Below are 20,643 nucleotides of genomic sequence, written 5' to 3' on the forward strand. Positions count from 1 at the left end.
CGCTTTAGCCCTGGCCGGTGTGGCTCAGTGGATAGAGAGTCGGCCTGTGGACCAAAGGGTCCCAGGTTCGATTCCGGTCAAGGGCACGTACCTCGGTTGCAGGTTCCTTCCCCGCCCAGGCCCTGGTCAAGGCTCGTGTAGGAGGCAACCAATCGATGTGTTTCTCTCACATTGATGTCTTTCCCTCTCTTTTCCACTCTCCCTAAAAATCAATGGAAGTGGAAAAATATCCTCGGGTGAGGATTAACAAAAAACACACAAAACCCCCCAAAGTGAACGCTTTACGGCTGCAGTCCAGGTGTGGGCAGAGCTGGTCCTGGAGGCTCCAGAGGAGCGTCGTTTCCGGCCTCTTTCAGCTTCTAGAGGCGCCACACCCCTGGCTCTCGGCTCTTCCTCCATTGTCACAGCCAGCAGCGCAGCCTCTTCCATCTCTGACTCTCACCCTGCTGCCTCTTCTTATTTTTATTTTTTTGTTAATCTTCACCTGAGGATATTTTTTTTAAAGAGAGTGGAAAGGAGGGGGATAGACAGAGAGAGAAACATCGACGTGAGAGAGACACATTGAGCGGTTGCCTCCTGCATGTGCCCCGACTGGGACCAGGGACTGAGCCTGCAACCGAGGTGCACGCCCTTGCCTGGAATCGAACCCACGACTCTTCAGTCTGTGGCCAAGGCTCTAACCACCGAGCACAGCCGGCTAGAGCATAAGTCTCCTGCCTCTTCTTATGAGGACCCTGTGATGACGTTGGGCCCCCGGGGAATCCAGGGTCACCCCCATCTCAGGGGCCTTCACTTCATCCCCTCGGCAGAGTCCCTTTACCATGTGAGGTGACATGTACAGGCCCTGCACTGGGACGGGGTCATCTCTGGGGCTGTGACTGCGCTGATCCCAGTGCCCCTTCCTCTCCCTTCTCCCCAGGGCAGAGCAGCTGGCCAGTCTGGAGGCCGCCCAGCGGGCCCTGGGGCCTGGGCCTGGGGCCTCGGCGGGCTCTGGCGGACGGGCTGAGTTCTGGCGACTACGGGGTTTTCGTCGGGGAGCCAAGAAGACCAGCCATCGGAGCCGCGAGGACCTGTCAGATCTGACCAGGCAGGGTCACTACCCACCGTATGAACGCGTGGTGCTTCGAGAAGGTGGGACCCAGGCTGAGGAGCCTGCAGACATTCTAGTGTAGCCGTCAGAGGCCACATGCTTACCTCTCTCCTTCCACCAAAAACAGCCACTTCAGGTGATTTTAGGGCACAGAGGGGACCGGAAAGGGCTTCCTTCCTTAAAAATTAATTCCTATACCCAATAGAAAAATGCCAGCCACATATAAAATCTATACAAAGAAATGGTTGAAAATAATTTTAATACACTATATCATTTTTTGTTAATCTTCACCCGAGGATATTTTTCCCATTGATTCTTTCAGAGAGAATGGAAGGGAGGGAGGGAAGGTGAGAGAGAGAGAGAAACATGGATGTGAGAGAGATACATCGATTGGTTGCCTCCCAAATGTGCCCTGACTGGGGCCAGGGATCAAACCTGCAACCCAGGTACATGCCCTTGACTGGGAACCCGTGACCCTTTTGTGCTCAGGCCGACCCTCTAAACCAGGGGTCCTCAAACTTTTTAAACAGGGGGCCAGTTCACTGTCCCTCAGACCGTTGGAGGGCCGGACTATAGTTTAAAAAAAAAACTATGAACAAATTCCTATGCACACTGCACATATCTTATTTTGAAGTAAAAAAACAAAACGGGAACAAATACAATATTTGTATTTGCATGTGGCCCACGGGCCGTAGTTTGAGGACCCCTGCTCTAAACACTGAGCAACACCAGCCAGGGCAATAATGTTTTTAAACATGCTCTAACCAAAATATATTTCAAGAGATAATCCATACAAAATTATCAATGAGCTATTTCACAATATTTTTTTTGTACTAAATCTTTGAGATCTGGTGTGTGTTTTTACAGCACATCTTGGTTTAGATGAGCCCCATTTCAAATGTTACACAGCCTGCTAAGAAAGGTAGTTACAATTTTAAATGGTTGAAAAGACATTAAAATTATTTTGTGATGCATGAAAAGAACTAAAAGCTGCAACTAACTTGAACATAAAGGTTCATAGCAACGTTGTTCACAATAGCCAAGAGGTGAAAACACCCAAGTGTCCATGGACAGATGAATGGATAAACACAATGTGGTTCACCTACACAATGGAATATCATTCAGCCTTAAAAATGGAAGAAAATCCTCCTGGGTTTGGGCGCGCACACACACACACACACACACACGGGAAGGACATTCTGACACCTGCTACAACAGAGATGAACCTTGAGGACATTACGCTCAATGAAAGAAGCCAGGCCCAGGACAAATACTATGAATCCACTCACAGGAGGTACCCCAACATTGTGAACGGACTAATACAATGTATAGATTAATAAAGTAAATTTCATGTTATGTATATTTTACCACAATTTTAAAAAAATACACCAGCACAAACACAGCGCAAAGAGCCTTTCCCTACCTGAGAAAGGGGAGGGGAACAGCCTTATCTAGACTCAGGAAGGGGAGAGATTAAGCTCTGGCCCGGTCTCAGGGAAGAAGGGATTAGAACCAGGTGCAGAGACTTTAGAAAAAAATACTGCGGGAGGCTGGGAAGAGCTAGCTATTCACCCAGGAGGAGAAAGGGCTCAGCTGCTCTCCAGCAGCTGCACCAACATCCAGACAAAAAGACTTAAAAATCAAAGGCCATGCACTTCATTTCTACCCCCAGCCAATGAAAGGTTAGAAATCTGAATGTCTTGAGCTTTTAAGAGAGTGAGATGGGCCTGGAAGGAGAGGAGAAAAAGAGAAGGCGCAGGGAGAGGGCTGGCCACTCACTTTCCTCCCACCAAGATTTCTTCTGCACCTGTTTCCTTCGGTGAAAATGTCTGTCAGTTAGTCCGGGCTTCAGCAAAATTCTCCCTGCAAAGGGCCGGACAGTAACCATTTTAGAGTTTGTGGGCCAGATAGTTTCTTTCAAAACTACTCTACTTTTCGGGAAGGCAGCCAGAGACAGTACGTAAATAAATCGATATGACTGTACCAATAAAACTTCAAAAGCACGCAGTGGGCTGAATGTGGCCCTCAGGTTGTACTTTTGCTGACCACTGAGTTAGTTAGATTCAACTGCTATAGCAGAGACCCCAAGCGACAGCTGCATTAAAGACAGTTTCTATTTCCAGTAACAGTCCCAGCGTAAGCTGTTGAGTGTGGTCTGGCTGCTTCAGTCTCAGGGATCCAGGCTCCTTTGTCTTGTTTTTGTTGTTGTTTGTTTGTTTGTTTTTTTGCCTGTGTGGTCGAAGATGGTACACCCATACCCACATTCTAGCCAGCAGGAAGGGGAAAGAGGATGGGGAGGGCTCACCCCTTTCCTTGAAGGATACAACCCAAAATTGCACACATTACTCTTGCACCCCATTGGCCAGAACTTAGTCACATGGCCATCCCTAGCTGCAAGGGAGGCTGGTAGATGTAGTCTTAGCTGACCAACCCTAGGCCTAGCTAGATATACTACAGGGGAGGTAGAAAGTGGTCGTGCAAGAACCTAGCAGTCTTTGCCACAAAAGGGATCCTGATTCTTGTCATTGTTTCTCGGCCCCTCAGCCAATTTCAAGCGCCCAGTGGTGATCCTGGGACCCGTGGCAGACATTGCGATGCAGAAGTTGACTGCTGAGATGCCTGACCAGTTTGAAATCGCAGGTGAGAAACCAGGTTCCTTGGCAACCCTGTTGGTGAATCATTTCATAACCTTTCCCCAGCCCCTGGGGTTGAGGCAGCTTGAGAGGGGCTGCTAATGATGCTGTTTGGATGCTAAGAGTGAAACAGGAGCCACCAACAGACATCCTCAATCAGCCCCGGCACTTTGGCTGGACAGAGCTTCAGAGTTCTTCTTAACACAGTTCACCAGACAGCCAATGCCAATGGGGCCAATGTGCCCGCTGCTCCTTCCTTTGTTCGGGAGATTTATTCACTGAGCTGCGGACACAGCATCGAACAAGGAGACCACAGTCTCCTCCAAGGAGACCAAAAATTAACAACTTACAGAAATAAGCTAGAATTGGGGTCAACAAATTACATCTTCCAGGCCAAATCTGGCCCACTAGCTATTTTTATACAGCCTGCTAAGAATGGTATTTACATATTTTAAATGGTTGAAAAGAAGTTAACTTTTCTGTGACACATGGAAAGAACTGAAAGCTGAAACTTGAACATGAAGGCTCACAGCAGCGTTACTCACAATAGCCAAGAGGCGGAAACACCCAAGCGGCCATGGACGGATGAGTGGATAAAGACAATGCGGTTCATCCAGACAATGGGATAGTATTCAGCCTTAGAAGGAAGGAAATTCTGACCCACACTACAACGTAGATGAACCTTGAGGACATTATGTTCAGTGACATAAGCCAGACACAGGACAGATACTGTGTGATTCCACTCACAAGGCCCTGGAGGAGTCAGATCCATAGAGACAGGAAGTGGATGGTGGAAGCCACAGGCTGGGGGAATAGTGTTTTATGGGGACAGAGTTTCCGTTTGGGAAGATGAGAAAGTTCTGAAGACGGATGGAGGCGAAGGCTGCACAGTAGTGCTTAATGCCACCGAGCTCTACACTTGAAAGGAGCTTCTTTGAGTCACCGCAGCCCAAACAAAGGCCTAGAGTCGGGACCAAGCCTGGGAGAGCAATTGTCTGGAGCACAGACTCTGCATCAGGCTCCCGTCCCTGGCAACCACTGGCTCCGTGACTCTGAGCTGGTGACCTTATCTCCCGAGGCTGTTTCCCCACCTGCTAGAAGGGCCAGTAACAGCCACCCTCCTCAGGAGGAGGAGAGGGCCGAGGTCAGGAGGGGACACAGATCAGCAGTGTTGGGCACGAGATGCTGCTGCTGCTGTTAGGACTCTTCTCGAGGGCAATGGGGAGCCATGGTGTATTCTTGAGCAGGGAAGGGACAGATAGACATGAATTTGTGGGGCTAGGGAACTACCCTATTGAAGCTGCCGTTGCCTCTCCACTCCACAGAGAGCGTGTTGAGGACTGACAGGCCGTCTAAGATCATCAAACTGGACACCGTGCGGGTGATCGCGGAGAAGGTAAGCAGGGTCCCATTTCATGGATGGGGAACCTGAGGCCCAGGATCCAATCTGTTCTCTCCCCACTCCCTGCAAGTGTGGTCTCCCATGGAGCCCCCTCCAGAGGTTTTGTGACGTGAGGGCTTGAGGGGGACAGAGCCTGCCCAGAGTCACACACAGCCCTGGGAAGGTAGAGAGACTCCAACGGGGGCTCCGGGCCTCAGACGCTGTGGCCTGGGTTACCACCAACCCACCTCCAACGTGCTGGCCTGTGGATGTGCGAGGGTGGGGTCCGCTCTGCCCTGACCCTTAATCTCCCTGATTCCTCACCTGTCTCTTCGGCCTGTTTCTGGGTGTGTTTCTCTCTCCGCTCTCATCCTCTCCCACTGCCCCCACCACGGGCCCTGCGCAGGACAAGCACGCACTCCTAGACGTGACACCCTCGGCCGTGGAGCGCCTCAACTACGTGCAGTACTACCCCATCGTGGTCTTCTGCGCCCCCGAGAGCCGCTCGGCCCTCAAGGCTCTGCGCCAGTGGTTGGCGCCGGCCTCCCGCCGCAGCACCCGCCGCCTCTACGCTCAAGCCCAGAAGCTGTGGAAGCACAGCGACCACCTCTTCACAGGTAGGAAGGGAGCGCGAGCCCGGGGAGGCCGGGGGTCTGGCCTGAGTCTTGGCTGCACTGACGCCCCCTCCCCACAGCCACCGTTCACCTGCAAGGCACAAGCGACGGCTGGTACCAGGAGCTCAAGGCCATTATCCGGGAGCAGCAGATGCGGCCCATCTGGACAGCCGAGGACCAGGTACCCGGCCAGGGTGTGGAGCCCCTGTTTGGGTGTAGGGGTCGGTGAGGGCTCAGGGGCATAGCCAAGGCCAAGATTTGACCTGAGATCAGGGTCTGGGTCTGGTCCCTGAGGTCAGATGGGATTGGGAGAATCCATGTGGGGACTGGGGGTGGATTCAGGGGCTGGGGCTCAACTTAAATTTGGGGGCTCAGGCAAAGGGTCAATGGTCAGAACTCAGCCAGGGGTCAAGGGTTAAGCCTCAACTTGAGGGGCAAGGGCCTCACCTGGTTTGAGACTGGAGTTGGAAGATGGTGTCCTGGGTCTGGGTTTGGTCTGAGATCCAGGAGGCCTGGGCTGGGGGTTTGGGCTCAGCCAGACCACACCCGCCCACAGCTGGACGGCTCCCTGGAGGACAACCTGGACCTCCCTCACCGCGGCCTGAATGACAGCTCCGCGGATCTGAGCTGTGACAGCCGCGTCAACAGCGACTACGAGACAGATGGCGAGGGCTACACGGACGGCGAGGGCTACACGGACGGTGAGGGTGGGCCCCACACAGATGTGGACGAGGGGCCCCCAGCACCAGCCCTGGTCCGGTCCTCGGAGCCTGTGCTCGTGGAAAAACCCGAGAGCCTGCGGGATCATGGGAGATCCTCAGGCCACCAAGGGGCCCAGGTGAGCAGGATGTGGGGGTGGCCCCGGCAAGGGTCTGGGGATGGTGCAGACACAGGGGGACCCTATTTTCTGCCATGATGTAAACAAACAGAAGCTTCTCTGATCAGATCAATAGCTGGGACCCAGACCTATGCTTATGAACTGCTGGATCACTTATAGCAAATATTTTAATCTCGGTGCATGAAGTTTCCTTATCTGGGATACAGGGTAGGTGCTAAGAGTCTTGACATCAAGGGTGGTTGTTTAAACTCAGCACACTTAGCCCAAGCCCTGCTCACAGCTGGATATTGAACAATAACATGTATTCATTTAGTTCTTATTCTACGTGGGGCTGCCTCAGCACCTGTGGTGCCTGTGAATTTGACACAGATACCCCTTCCTCCAGACCCTCTCTAGGGAAATGGAAAGATGTACAAATCCTCCCTGGGGCTGTGCAGTGCCCAACCTGCTCAACTGACCATGCAGCCTACTCAGGGGCAGGCACTGTCCTAAGCACTTCACATGTGCGAACTCATTTAGAAACTCCTGACAGTAGTCCTCCGAAGCACTTTACAGATGGGAAACCCAATTCCCCCTTTGCTAACAGGCTAGCGAGAGCCAAGGCCTTCCCCTGTCCCAGCCTATTTTCTCACTTAAAACTGGGGATGAGCCTGGCCAGTGTGGCTTAGTGGTTGAGCATCAACCTATGAACCAGGTCACGGTTCGATTCCTGGTCAGGGCACATGCCTGGGTTGCCGGCTTGATACCCATTAGGGAGCATACAGGAGGCAGCCGATTGATGATTCTCTCTCATCATTGATGTCTCTATCTCTCTCCCTCTCCTTTCCTTTCTGAAATCAATAAAGAAAATATAAAAAATAACAAATAATAAAATTGGGGATGAGCTGTAGACTTGTGGTGGGGGCAAGAAGAAAGCTTGCGGGTAGCATTGCCTGGGCAAAGGTGGGGAAGTGGGATGGGGATGGTTACCCCAATGTATCCTACTTTTGGGGGGGTAACCTGTTTTCTCCCTCTCCAAGGTGGACAGCTGCCACCCACAGGGTCAGTGGCGACAGGAAAGCATTCGGTAAGAGCCTCTGTACTCCAGACTGGGGCCCCTCAACCCTCTCTCTGGGGCTCAGGGTTTGGATGGTGGCGAAGGAGACCTAGAACCAGGCTATGCCTTGGTGGCGCTCCTATCCTGGTAGCAAGAGAGAGCCAGAGCCACTCTAAGCTCCACGCAGTCAGAGCCATGGGAGGCGGAATCCTCTCTCTGGGAAGACCGGGAAGGCTTCCTGAAGGAGGGACAGTGGAGCTGGGGCTTTGACGGCTGTGAAGGAGCTCATTGGTAACCCAACCCAAAATGCCCAGCCTTGCTCATCTCTGTCCACACCCAGTGTGCCCAGTACAGTCAGCCTCAGTTAACAGTAGGTAAGCCCACACCCTCCTCATTCGCAGCCTCTGTTCTATTTCTTGACCCCAGGACATATGCGCGCGAAGCTGTGAGGAAAAAGTTTACACAAGCCCGACACGTGGAGTCCTCTGATGAAGATGGCTATGACTGGGGCCCAGCCACTGACATATGAGCCCCTCCCAGTGGCAGCGGGCCACCCTCCCTTTTCCTCCCAGGAGCTCGGACTCAGTTTCCCATACAGAACCTCAAACCCTGCTCCTTCCACCTGGTCTTTAATAAATATTTTCACAGCACTGGCTTCTAGTGGCTTCCAGGAAGGACATGGGAGCCAGAGTTAAGTCCTGTCTTTCCGCTCTTAACCCCACACACCCTGATCCGAGACCTGATCCATTTCATAAGCTTTTAATTTTTTTTTTTTTTACATCAGAAAATAATATAGAACCAAGAATCCTCTGCGGCCCCAGGTAGCCAAGGAGGCGCCGCTGACTGGAGTCCCAGGGCCAGCGGGGCTAAGGCACGGTGGTGGGGGTGGTGGCTGGTCACAAGTATACAGGCTGCTCCTGGCCTGTGAGCAGGCGGTAGGTGGTGGCTGGCATGGTCTTGATGTGGACCTGGGGGATGGGAGAGGAGGCGGGGGGTTGGGGTGGGCCTGGGTTGGTGGGAGGGCACCCTCAGTCCCACCCACTGCCCACGCACCTCCGTGTGGGCCTCGGTGAGCAGTTCAATGACACGGGCATGTGGTGTGGCCACCACACTGTGTCCGTTGATCTCGATGATTCGGTGTCCCACGCGAACGCCCCCACGCTCAGCGATGCCACCCCGGAGGAGACTGCAGATCTGACGGGACAGGAAGGGGCCATGATGCTCAGGGGGCCGTGCTTGGGGCTGCCCACCCCCAACACAGTGCTCCGGGCTGGGGCCTCACAATGCCGTCCTCCACGCAGAATCCCAGCTGCTCGCGGGCGTGGGGCCGGTGAATGATGGCCGTGGTGACTGGCGGACAGTGGACGATGCTGAGGGTCACCAACGTCTGCGACTTGACCTCCTGTGCAGGACAGGGGCTGTTGGCCTAGCTGGGCTTCCGGGGGGGCTGCTGGACCTCTTGGCAAGTTGCAGCCTCCTCTGGGCCTCAGTTTATCCACCCGGAAAATGGAGATCTGGAGTCAAGGCTCTAGATTCTAGAAGACCCCTCAAGAAGCAGTTAAGAACACAGATGGGAGTCGGATGGCCTCGGGGCGGAGCTGTGTGACCTCTCACCTCTCTGACGCCCTGGGCCTCAGTGTCCTCATGGTCAAGTTCTAAAGTGTCTATCAGGCAGGGTTACAAGCACTTAGTGTCATGCTGCGTGGACTGTCAGACCCCCTCTTCTGACCTGGCGGGTCCCTCCTCATTCCTGAACCTCGCTTTCCCTACTTGGGCAACAAGGTTCAAGACTCAAGAACACACTTGCCGCCTCATGGCCGACAGGAAACGCTGCTGGCGTTGCCACGAGCCGCCTGCACCCCGATCCTGCTCCTGCACCAGGGAGGTCGCCCGGGATGGGTGACTTCCCCTCTCCCAGCCCGTTTCCCTAAGCTCACAGGAGCTGGTTGGATTCTACCATGTCCCTTCTGGGCTGGGTCCCAGGGCCTGTCCACAGCAGGTACCTCTGTACCCTTCCCAGATCCATGGGGAGGCAGGCCTGCCGCCTGGGGCCCTTAAGCCAGCCCCTCTGGCCCCTGCCCCCCAGGACTCACGCGTATGGCAGCTTGGACACTGGCCAGCGGCAGCCCCACTAGACTGGTCCCGTTGATGGCAGTCAGGCGGTCCCCGATGCTGAGGGACCCTGAGCGCTCGGCAGGACCCCCATGCAGCAGGTTGGCAATGACGGCCGTGGGCAGCAAGGACCCCCAGCCTGACTCCACCAGGGCCACGCCCAAGCCCTCACCCTGGCGCTTCTCGATGACCACCTAGGAGAGGACATGGGCAGGACGGACATGAGGGCCGCTCGGTGGGGGCCAGGACGGGGGTGGCCCACCCGCTCGCTCACCTCCTTGCAGTTCTCGCTGTTGGAGAAGTGGTCGAGGTCCCCATTGTGGAGGTAGCCGGAGCCCGTGGCCCCCTGGCTTGGCTGGGTGCCCACCTGGCTGGGGTCAATGCCGCTTTCCCGCAGAAACTGGCTGTAGGCCACCGCGAAGGCCTGGCCGATGGCCTGGGCAATGAGCTGGGCCTGTGGAGGAGGGGCAGCAGCTCCCAGGGGGTGTCCCACCCGCCTTCTGGTCCCCCAAATCCCCTGACATCTTCAGAGTCCAACCTCCCCCCCCCCCGCCCCAACACCTGGGACAAGATTCCCAGGAGACAGCCTACATGGATTTTGGGAAAATAGCCACTGTCTTAGGAAATCGGGAGACAGGCCTGGGGCAGGGAAGGTTTCGGGATTCGGCACCAGCCTCACAGTCTTACGGGAAAAACGGGAATCTGTGGGACCTATTGGAGGGATGGAGAGACCTGCCAGCACGAGGACAAGCGAGGGCAGTGGGCTTTACAGGAGGGTGGGGGCACCCAGACAGCGGAGCCCAGCTGCTCACATCATCCGAGTGGAAAACGTGGCAGATCATCTTGTAGAGCCGGTGGCCATGGGCCTGGGATGCCGGGCGCCGGGCCAGCCGCCGGCGGGCCATGATCACCAGCACACTGCCGATGTCGGCGATGTAGGAGATGGTCTGCAGGGCGTGGTCCATCATGGCCTCCTGGAGGTGGGGGAGATCAGGCCTGGGCAGGCTGCGGAGGCCTCCGTGGAGCCCCCCAGGCACCAGAGACGGGGCCTGAGCCCTGTACCTGGGAGTCGGCCATCAGAACCTTGATCCGCTTGGTGGAGATGAAGAGGTCCACCTCCGTCATGGGCTGGGTCTCCCCATCAGGGGCCTGTGGGGGTGGGGAGGGAGGTAGAGGAACCCAGAGACCCAGCCTCTGCCCCATCAGGCTCCCGGGCCTTGGAGGACCTAGTCTGTAGCCTGCCTGCCCACCCACCCTCCCGCCCGCCCCTGGCTTCACCTTGACGCGGTCCATGGCCTCCTGGGCCTGCGCCATTCGAGTGCTGGGGGGCGGGTTCCTCTCGGACACCAGCTGGGTGGAGCCCAGGTATTTGGCCCCAAATATGACACCATCACAGAGGTCTTCGTGGTCACAGGGACCTGATACTGAGGGCAACAGCGGAGGCAGGTCAGCCCGAGAGCCCCGGCCAGGCTTGTCCACCCTCATGGGTTTGGTCCAGGGTTCTGGCTGTCTGAATAGTCTGGAAGCACAGAGAGATCTACGCTCTCATGACTTGGTACTGCTGACTCACACAGGTCTGCCCACTTTCCCAGAACTATCCCACCAGCGGGAGACACACCCAGCAGCTTGGCCTTGGGGAATCTAGAACCGTGTGGTCCGGCACCCTAGAGCCAGCTCTGTCCACGTCTAAGATTCCCAGGCAGAGGAAGGGGCTTTTGTGAGTCCAGCAACACAGCTAGATCCAAAACCAGCACTGGTTGCCTGGCTGTCGTTGCTCAGTGGTTAGCGTCAACCTATGACCCAGGAGGTAAAGGTTCCATTTCCGGTTCGGGCATATACCCGGGTTGTGGGCTTGATACCCGGTAGGGGGCGTGCAGGAGGCAGCTGATCAATGATTCTCATCATTGATGTGTCTATCTCTCTCTCCCTCTCCCTTCCTCTTTCTCAAATCAATAAAACAAAACAAAACAAAACAAAAAAAACCCCAGCACTAGTGCTAACAGAAACCTCCACACTGTTTCTAGAATTCCATGGTTAGACTAGAACCAGATGGTCCCACTCCCATTTCTAAAATCGGCAACACTATAGAACTGTAGTCAATTCACTCACTGGTTCTGGAATCCCCCCTGAATCAATCTGGCGGCATAGCTCTACCCATTAGTCTAGAATTCTCCCCTATCCGTACTGAACGGTGGAAAACTCTACTCCGCAGTCATAGAACTGCCCACTCGGGGAGAGACAACTCTTCAGAAATCTAAAACTCACGCTGTCCACAACCCCAGATGGCTCTGAGTTATGTCTCTAGAACTCCCTGACAGGTTTCAAACCACAGAATTCTGTCGGGGGTTCTAGAAACCTACATCACTCCAGAATCATACTTTTCCATCCATGATTCCAGAATTTCTTCATCATCACAGCATCAGGTAGCTCTTCCTATGGTTCTAGAATCCCCTCAATGATTCATGACCACAGATGCACTCACGGATTCTGAGAATTACTTGAACATCCAGAAACAAACAACTCTGGGCATGGTTCTAGAATTCCCCCAAACCAGCCCAGAAACACAGAAAGCTTTGCCCCCATGGCTCTAGAATCCCCTGAGCAACATAAAACCAGACAACCACTCTGCCAGCAGTTCTAGAATGTTCTAACCAATAGCTATTGCTTTTTTTGTTTTAGAACCACAGGTATAGGCCCCAGTGAAGTAAACCCCATTCCTGTGTGTGAGCTTAAACTACAGATATCTCTGCCTGTTGTCCTTCATGATCTAAGCATTCTGGAACAACAGACAACTCTGCTCTGGGTTCCAGACCTGTATCGTCCAATATCATAGCCACCAGGCACATGTGGGCATGATGCATTTGAAATGTGGCGGGTCTGGATTGAGATGTGTTGTTAAATACAAAATGCACACCGAATTTTAGCTCTCATATGAACAAAAATAATTGTAAAATGTTAATTATATGTTAAAATGTTATTTTAAATACATTGGGTTAATTAAAATGAGTTATTAATCTTACCTGTTTATTTTTTTAATTAGAAAATAGATGTATTTTTAATTTATAGATTTGAGAGAGAGAAAGGGAGAGAAACAATGATTTTGCTGTTCCACTTATTTATGCATTCATTGGTTGATTCTTAGGTGTGCCCTGACTGGGGTCCGAATCCACAATCTTGGCAAAGTATCAGGACGATGCTCTAACCAACTGAGCTACCCAGCCAGAGCCATAACTAGAAAACTTTAAGTCATATATAGCTCACACTGTGTTTATTTTGTATGGCACCCCTCTAGAACTTTCTGATGACTCCTCTAGAATTGGACAGCTCTGCTTAGTTCTAGAATATCTCCTACTGGTCTAGAGCCACAGAGACTTTCTATTCGTTCTATGGTTCTAGAACTTCCAGTCTGAACAGAACCATACAGCTCTGTTCATCATTCCAGAACACACAGGAGCCCAGGTTGCCGTACTGTCTTCTACTCATTCTAGAACCACAGGCACAATGCCCAGTTCTGGAACTCCCTAGGTGAGTTATAACGCCACCAACAACTCTAGAACCTTCTTGGAACTATAGGTCTAAACCATCTCCTCTTCTTACAACCATAGCATTTGCTTTTGACATAGAGCCTCAGATAGTTTTTGGGAAAATTCTAGAATATTCCAGGTCAAAACTGGTTTTTCCCATGCCTTTGGAGCAGAGATTAGCAAACTTTCCTGCAAAGGGACAAACAATAAGTTATTTTTATTTTGTGGGACAGGTGGTCTCTGTTGCAACACAAAAGCCACCACAGACAATATATAAACGAATAGATATGATGGTGCCCCAATAAAACTTTATTTGTGGACACAGAAACTTGAATTGCATTATTATTTTCATGTGTCAAGAAATATTGCGCTTCTTTTGGGTTTTCCAAGCATTTACAAATACAAAAGCCATTGTAGCACACAAGACATACCAGAACAGGTTGTGGGCCAGAGTTGGTCCATAGATGGTAATTTGCCAACCCCTGATCTAGAACAGAGTGCCACAAATACCCCAGCCTGCCATACTGTCTTCTACTCGTTCTAGAACATTCCCAAAGCTGTCTCTCTTCTCTCGGGCCTTCAGGAAATCAACCTAAAACCATTCTCAGAGTCTCTCTAGAAGCAACTCCTTACTGGCAAACTCTGAGTCAGATTTCAGGAGCCTGATTCAGGCTGTTCTGAAACCCCTAGGTTCCTGGGGGCAGGGTGGGTGGGACACTCACCCTCCTGGAAGGCAGGGTATGAAGCCGCGGTCTTGGGGCTCTAGAAGAAGATAAAAGAGGAGCAGGACTGAGTCCCCCGGCTTGGCTCCTGGCAGCAGAGAAGGTCTGGGGGTTGGGGCAAGCACTACCTGGGCACTGGCAGGCCGCTCTTCAGGAGCAATCAGAGGGACCGTCTCCAGCCAGGGTTCCGGGGAGCTGCTTGAGCTCCTGCGGCCATGCTGCTCAGCACAGGCTCCCTCTGCCCATTCTGGGGAACCAGTATCCCCATCTGGGTCCTCAGGGGGCTGTAATAGGTGAGGAGCAGGGTCTGGAGGCTCCTTGGGACAAGACTGGGAAGGAGGGCACTCCTCGAGGTGCAAAAGGCTCAGCAGGTCGTCCCTGCCAGCCTCAGCAGACAAGAGCCCATGGGCATCAGCCACGTCCTGGGAGGCCAGGCCATGACCGGTGGCAATGTGCAGGGGGCAGGGGAGTCCATCTGGGGACAGGCCCACCAGATCACCCGGCAGAGCCTCCAACTGCTGCGCCAGATCCTGAATGTTTGGCCCGTCAAGTTCCATCTGACTCAGGCTGCACGGGCCTCCCGGCACTGGGTCCCACTGGCAGTCAGGACTGTGGTCCTGAGAGGGCGCATGTGTGTCCCTGGGCTCCTCCAAGTCCATGGCCAGAGGCCCTGGAGGGGATGGGGGAGTTGTCAGGAATTCAAGGCCTGGATCCAGGCTCAGGCCAGCATCTGAAAGAGATTCAAAGATGAGATTTCCTGGGTACCAACTTGGTGCTAGGTGTTAGCTGTGGGCTGTTTATATATAACACATAATTTAATCCCACCAGATCCTGCAATGTAGGGTCTGCTATGATCCCCATTTTACAGATGAGGAAACTGAGGCGCAGAATGAGCAGTTGTAAGGCAGTGTGACATCCCGGGTGTCATCTCTGACTTCTCCCCATCGTGGAACCTGTTCACCGCAGCCCTTACTCTAAGTCTTTCTCCCCCGGGACGTGGTACCCAGGCTAGAGACACACCCTGGCTATACAGACCCAACAGGTGCAGGTCCCCAAGATCCTGGACTCAAGACCCCAACCCAAGACTTAGACCCAGGACCTCAGACTTAAAACTAGAGACCCAAGACACCAGAAAACCGACCCTAATCTCAAAACCTCCAATGCCACGCTCAAGATGGACCCGCAGACTAAGACCCGGACCTCAGATCCGGTCTGAGTCTAAAGCTAAGAACCCAATCCTTATGCAGACCCAAGATTCAGGGCTTCAGAACCGTAGCCGCAGGCGCCGGCCCCAGGCCCCGCTCTGCGCCTCCAAGACACTCACTTCGCAAACCGAGGCGGCCTCACCCACAGTGGCCCCACATCCCAGGCCGCCAGGGTCTCCCCAGCGGCCCGTCGCTCACCTTTCCTGGTCAGGGCGCCGGCAGATCTGCCCAGCTCTCCCGGCCTACTGGGCATGCGCTCCCTTGCGGAGCCTGCTGGGAAATGTAGTTCTCCCAGCCAACCTCGCCGCGCGGGGGCGCCAGGTATCAGAACTGCAAGTTCGAATCCCAAGCCTCCGTTTACGTAGCGTGGGAATCGGGGTTGGCCTCTGGGCCTGTTTCCTTAACTGCAAAATGGGGTTAATAATCGCTATCGGTTTCCTACGACTGTGGTCGTTATTCCAAGGAATGGCCTATGGCAGGGATGGGCAAACTTTTTGACTCGAGGGCCACAATGGGTTCTTAAACTGGACCGGAGGGCCGGAACAAAAGCATGGATGGAGTGTTTGTGTGAGCTAATATAAATTCAAAGTAAACATCATTACATAAAAGGGTACGGTCTTTTTTTTTTTTAGTTTTATTCATTTCAAACGGGCCGGATCCGGCCCGCGGGCCGTAGTTTGCCCACGGCTGGCCTATGGTAAGATATGAGACTGGAAAATACTAACGGAGAATGAGAGACGGTCTCTTTAGACTCCAGGTCCTAGAGACAACGGAAGTAGCGTGGGGACCCAATTGTATACAGACTTCCCATTTGGCTCACAGTAGGGAGGCTGAATGACGCATCTTGGCTTAATGTTTCCTCCCTGAACCTTGGTTTTCCCAATTATATTTATCTTCTTTTTATTTTTAGTTTCCTCAGTTATAAATTGGTAATAATAATAGGAGAGGTAATATCTCGTAATTGTGAGGATTAAACAAAATCAAGCCGGTTAAGGATTTAACAATTGGGCTGGAATATGAACCTGTTACTATCTCATAGACCTTTAGGCTTTGAATATTTGCGCATTGAATAGAATCAGGAATGTATAAGGTGTGATCTTTAAAGTAAATAATTAGTCGAAGAAGGGCAAGAAGTCAATGAAACATCCCTTTAAAATCGCCTCATACAGTAACTAATATATCAAAGAACGTAGGTCTTAGGCTGAAATACTACATTTCCCAGGAATCTCTAGGAGCCTCTATCTCTCAAGCACCCTGTGGCTGCTGACGTCTCAAAAAACGTGTACGTGCAGGCAGCCGGCGTACGTCATGGCGGCCAGACGCTTATTCGGGGCTACGCGGACCTGGGCTGGCTGGCGGCCTCGGGAGCTCCCGGACCCCGCCGCTCCTGGAAGACTCCTCGTCCGGGATTATGCCAAGAAACCAGGTGAGCTGGGTTAAGAGAGACCAAAATGGGAACAGTGAGGACATTGGGTAATTTGCATTGCGCAGGCGCTGGTTGCGGAGGTGGTTCTTAGAATCAAGGCACCCGCGGGAAGTGGCCTGCAGCTAGGTTTTACGCGCAGGCGCAGTTTGAGGGACGTAGGGCTCACTTGGACTCTGAACAGGCACCAGCCTGTAGCTGAGCAGCCAGGGACGGCGGTGTGACTTACGTGGAGCAGACGCGCTTCCACCTGCCGCAGGCGTGGGTTTGTTTTCTTGGGGAGGGGGGTAAGGTCAGGAACTTGCTTCCCAATCGTGTTTCTTCCCCTAGATGATTGTGTGACCTTTTGCACGTCATCACCAGAAATTCCAGGGGTCCAAGTATTGACCACTTAAGCAAAACCAAAACAAAGTTATTTGAATTTTAGCTGGATACCACCATGCCTGATCTTTGTTGAAAGAAGGAATTGCCAAATATATGTTAGGTCTTAAAGAGACGTAGCAGCACTTTGTGAGATAAACAGAAAGAATCAAAACAGGATTGAAAAGGAGTGACTTGGTCACTCTGAGCATCAGTGTTATTTACTGCAGTATCCATGTCCAACTTAAAATCATTTGAAGACAGGGGCCAGCCAGGGCCTGGGGCCACCCTGAGAGACTGGGGGCAGGGAAGGAAGGCTGGCCTCCAGAGGGTGGAGCTGGGCTGAACCAGGCTGAACTCTTACCTCCTCCCCACTCCAGTCCTTAAGGGGGGCAAAGGCGGCAAAAGCGGTGTGGTCAGTGATGTCCTGAAGGACCCAGAGGTGTGCACAGACCCTGTCCGGCTCACCACACATGCCATGGGTGTTAACATCTACAAGGAGGGCCAGGACGTGGTCCTGAAGCCGGATGCCGAGTACCCTGAGTGGTGAGTGGGCCAGGCTGGAGAGTGGGGAAAACCAGTGACCAGGTGAGGAGGAGCCTGCCTGATCAGATCTGAGGTTTTTGGGAGGACTTCCCTCGGGAGGCAATGCATGAGTGAAGACCTGAGTGGGTGTAAGGGAACAGCCAGTGCAAAGGCCCTGGGGCAGTATTGTACCTGGTTTTTAGGGACAAGGTGGAGAGCAGGGGTAGATAGGGCAGGGAGGTCATGGAACCCAGTCCTGGCAGGTCCTGGGGGCTGCAGGGATTTCAGTTTTGCTCTTGGCCTTGAGAGCATTAGCAGGGCATGGAAACCATTGACAGTTGCTGATCCTTAAAGCTGGGGACGGTGCAGAAAGGTTGAGTGGGAGGGGAGGCATTACAGGTGCACAGCATGGACAGTGGCCAGGAGGCAGGAGAAGACTTGGCATGTGCCCACCTCAGCCATCAGCACTATTGGGATGGAGGTGCCCCCTTGTTCCACAGCCAGAAACCTGGCTCAGGGAAGGTGAGGGACCACCCTGAGATCACAGCCCAGGGACCCAGACCTGGCATTGCCTCGGCATTGCCTCGGCATTGCCTCTGCCCAAGGTACTTGGGGCCCAGGAGTTGTGGATGGCTGTTGGGCAGCCCTGATTCCTGCCCGTACCCCATCAGGCTGTTCCAGATGAATGTGGGCCCCCCCAAGAAGCTGGAGGAGCTGGATCCTGAGTCCTGGGAGTACTGGCGGCTGCTGCGGAAACACAATATCTGGCGCCACAACCGGCTGAGCAAGAACCGAAAGTTTTAGTGGAGGAGGGACTGAAGCACCCTGACTCACCAAGGACCTCGCCAGGCCCCAGAGGAGGACCCCGGAGGGGCACAACACCTCCCCATCCTGCCCCATGAAAGACTTTTCCTGGAGAAGACAGACTTTTTCTTACCTGTGTTCTTTGTGGCCTCCACAGTGAAGATGGATCGTGGTCGTGGGGACCAATAAAGACCTCCTGGGGGGTTGTCATTGCAGGTCCTGGATGCTACTCAGTGTCGTCTGATGTTGGGCCATTGGGAAGTGGAGCGTGTGGCAGGGAGGTGGGCACCTCCTCAGACACAGTGGTTCCTAGTCATTGGCTGGGCTTCTGTGGGTCCATCTTCGCCTCCAGGCTTCACTGGGCTTCTTAGCCTGATTCCTGGAATTCTAGCACTGCCCAGGAGGCCTCAGCCCCTCAAGTGGGAGGTTTTTCTACCAAAACTTCTCTTGGTTGCAAGGGATTCAAACCTGACTCAAGCGGTGTGAAGCAGAACAGAATTTTCCAGCTTCGAGAACTGAACTGCCCAGGGGTAGGGCTCGCTTCAGGCATGGTTGGATCCAGATGCTTCCGTACTCAGCTGTGTGGCTCTCCCTCTGTGTCCATTTGACCCCCAGTAGGTAGTTCTCTAGGGCAGGGGTGGCTCCAGGGCTCCTGACTGACACCCTCCTACCCAGTTCAGTGAGCCTTGCCAGATGGAAGGGCCTTCCCTTTCCTTCCTGCCAAGGTCACAGGGGTCATCTTCATTGGTCACTCACGTGAGCCCAGGGACACGGGCCTACCAACCATCCTGGAGTGTACGTGGGGTATGTGAACATGATCCACAGCCCCAGTGAGAACCTCAGCTCTGGGTGGCCCTAACTCCTGCCCTGCCTGGCTGTGAGGGCTGGGTCTGTAAGACGGGTCCAGGGGATGAGGCCAGTGCCCACCGGATTGGAGGAGGCTGGGGGCGGGAATCCACTAAGCAGTACCTGTAAGGTCCCACCCTCCCTGCTGTGGCCTCAACCTCTCCTTCAAGGATGGGGTTGGAGGGTTGGCACCACCCTCAGCCTCTGGGTCCACATGCTGGCTGGGGAGGGTGGGCTCCCCACAGCTAATTCTGCCTGGTCCCAGGAAAAGGAGCCTTTATCAGCTTGGGAGGACTTTGCCAAGGGGATTATTGAAAACCTACCCTCCCAGGTGGCCCGCCCTGGGCATGCAGCCCATCCCAACCCTCCCATGACTCACTCTTAGGGTGAAAATCAAAACTGTAACTACCACAGGCCCTGCCTGCCCTGCCCCCATCGCCTCCCTGCCCTCACCTCCCTCTCACTCTCACTCTGCTCCATGTGGCACAGAGGCTCCTCGATGCTCTTCCAATACCTCTCTGGGTTCTGCCCCAGTGCCTTTGCACTTGCTGTGCCTGTTGCCTGGGTCGCTCTCCCCCAGGTGTCCCCATGGCTCCCTCCTTCACCTCCTCTGGGTCTGTGCTCTGAGTTCACCTCCATGAGCCCTCTCACCACCATATTAAACTGCAGCACCTGCCACTCCGTTTGCCCTTCCCGGTGGTGTTCTCCCTAGCATTTACCACCAGCTGGCGTTTCATGTTTTATTTATTTTTTAATTGTGCATCTTGTCTCCCACTGGAGTGGCTCATTAGGACAGGAATTTTTATCTGTTTTGTTTAGTGTTGTGTCCCTATCGCTTACTGGATTTTGTTGTTGTTGCTGTTGTCGTTAATCCTCACCCTAGGATATTTTTTGAAGGTATTTTTCCATTGGTTTTTAGAGAGAGTGGAAGGATGGGGGAAAGACAGAGAGAGAAACATCGAAATGAGAGAGACACATCGCTTGGTTGCCTCCCAAACAGGCCCTGACCGGGGCCAGGGATCAAGCCTGCAACCAAGGTACATGCCCTTGACCGGAATCAAACCCGGGACCCTTCAGTCCTCGGGCCAATGCTCTATCCACTGAGCCACACCGAGGGCCCTATTGCTTACTGGATGAATGGATGGATGAATTAGTGAAGTGAGTTGACAGAACAAATGCTGGCCCACCAGTGCCCCATCCCACCCTCACTGGGCTGGGAGATGTAACAGGGTCTCTGGTCAATGGGGACATAAGCCACACTCTGAGTCATGGAGGGAACAAGGATAAGGATGGACAATATTTGCCTAGCCTCAGCCTAGTCCCCTCTTAGGCCCGGCCTGGGTCCAACTGCTTCCAAAGCCAGCAGGGACCCAGTGATGCCTGGGGCAGTGGAGTCAGGCAATGCGTGAGTCCCTCTTGGCTTTGTGGCCTCAGGGAACTGGCTTCCCATCTCAGTTACCCCCTGTAAAATGGGCCTGACCCTCACCTGATGGGCTCCGGCCAGGACCAACACTGTGAAAGGAAGCAGCT

The 20,643-nt window shown here is 53.6% G+C and overlaps 3 protein-coding genes across 5 annotated transcripts in view; 2 read left to right on the forward strand and 1 right to left on the reverse strand.

The window, feature by feature from the left end:
• Positions 1-8,240, forward strand: part of TJP3 (tight junction protein 3) — a 31,311-nt gene extending 23,071 nt beyond the window's left edge. For both annotated transcript variants that reach the window (XM_014447984.2, XM_014447983.2), the window contains exons 14-21: positions 920-1,131; positions 3,635-3,730; positions 5,049-5,119; positions 5,511-5,721; positions 5,799-5,899; positions 6,275-6,556; positions 7,576-7,622; positions 8,019-8,240. In XM_014447984.2, coding sequence (XP_014303470.1) covers positions 920-1,131; positions 3,635-3,730; positions 5,049-5,119; positions 5,511-5,721; positions 5,799-5,899; positions 6,275-6,556; positions 7,576-7,622; positions 8,019-8,121 — 1,123 coding nt within the window. In that variant the 3' untranslated portion in view covers positions 8,122-8,240. The remainder of the gene's footprint in view (positions 1-919; positions 1,132-3,634; positions 3,731-5,048; positions 5,120-5,510; positions 5,722-5,798; positions 5,900-6,274; positions 6,557-7,575; positions 7,623-8,018) is intronic.
• A 95-nt stretch (positions 8,241-8,335) lies between these two features.
• Positions 8,336-15,408, reverse strand: APBA3 (amyloid beta precursor protein binding family A member 3). 2 transcript variants are annotated; one of them, XM_006105936.3, is made up of 11 exons: positions 15,354-15,408; positions 14,079-14,680; positions 13,951-13,990; positions 10,983-11,128; positions 10,767-10,853; positions 10,517-10,678; positions 9,979-10,158; positions 9,686-9,898; positions 8,875-8,994; positions 8,646-8,786; positions 8,336-8,560 (listed from the first exon to the last, which is right to left on the reverse strand). In XM_006105936.3, exons 1-11 carry the CDS (start codon positions 15,406-15,408, stop codon positions 8,489-8,491), a joined length of 1,818 nt encoding a protein of 605 aa, XP_006105998.1. In that variant the 3' UTR covers positions 8,336-8,488. The 2 variants fall into 2 exon arrangements, with proteins under 2 accessions (XP_006105998.1, XP_014303472.1); XM_014447986.2 differs by having other exon boundaries at positions 15,275-15,395.
• A 1,019-nt stretch (positions 15,409-16,427) lies between these two features.
• Positions 16,428-18,486, forward strand: MRPL54 (mitochondrial ribosomal protein L54). Its single transcript, XM_006105938.3, has 3 exons — positions 16,428-16,581; positions 17,319-17,484; positions 18,135-18,486. The coding sequence occupies exons 1-3, from the start codon at positions 16,464-16,466 to the stop codon at positions 18,265-18,267; spliced, it is 417 nt and encodes a 138-aa protein (XP_006106000.1). The 5' UTR covers positions 16,428-16,463; the 3' UTR covers positions 18,268-18,486.
• Positions 18,487-20,643: the final 2,157 nt, after the last annotated feature.

The sequence above is a fragment of the Myotis lucifugus genome, unplaced genomic scaffold (genome assembly GCF_000147115.1).
Source record: "Myotis lucifugus unplaced genomic scaffold, Myoluc2.0 scaffold_737, whole genome shotgun sequence".
NCBI classification, from domain to species: Eukaryota; Metazoa; Chordata; class Mammalia; order Chiroptera; family Vespertilionidae; genus Myotis; species Myotis lucifugus.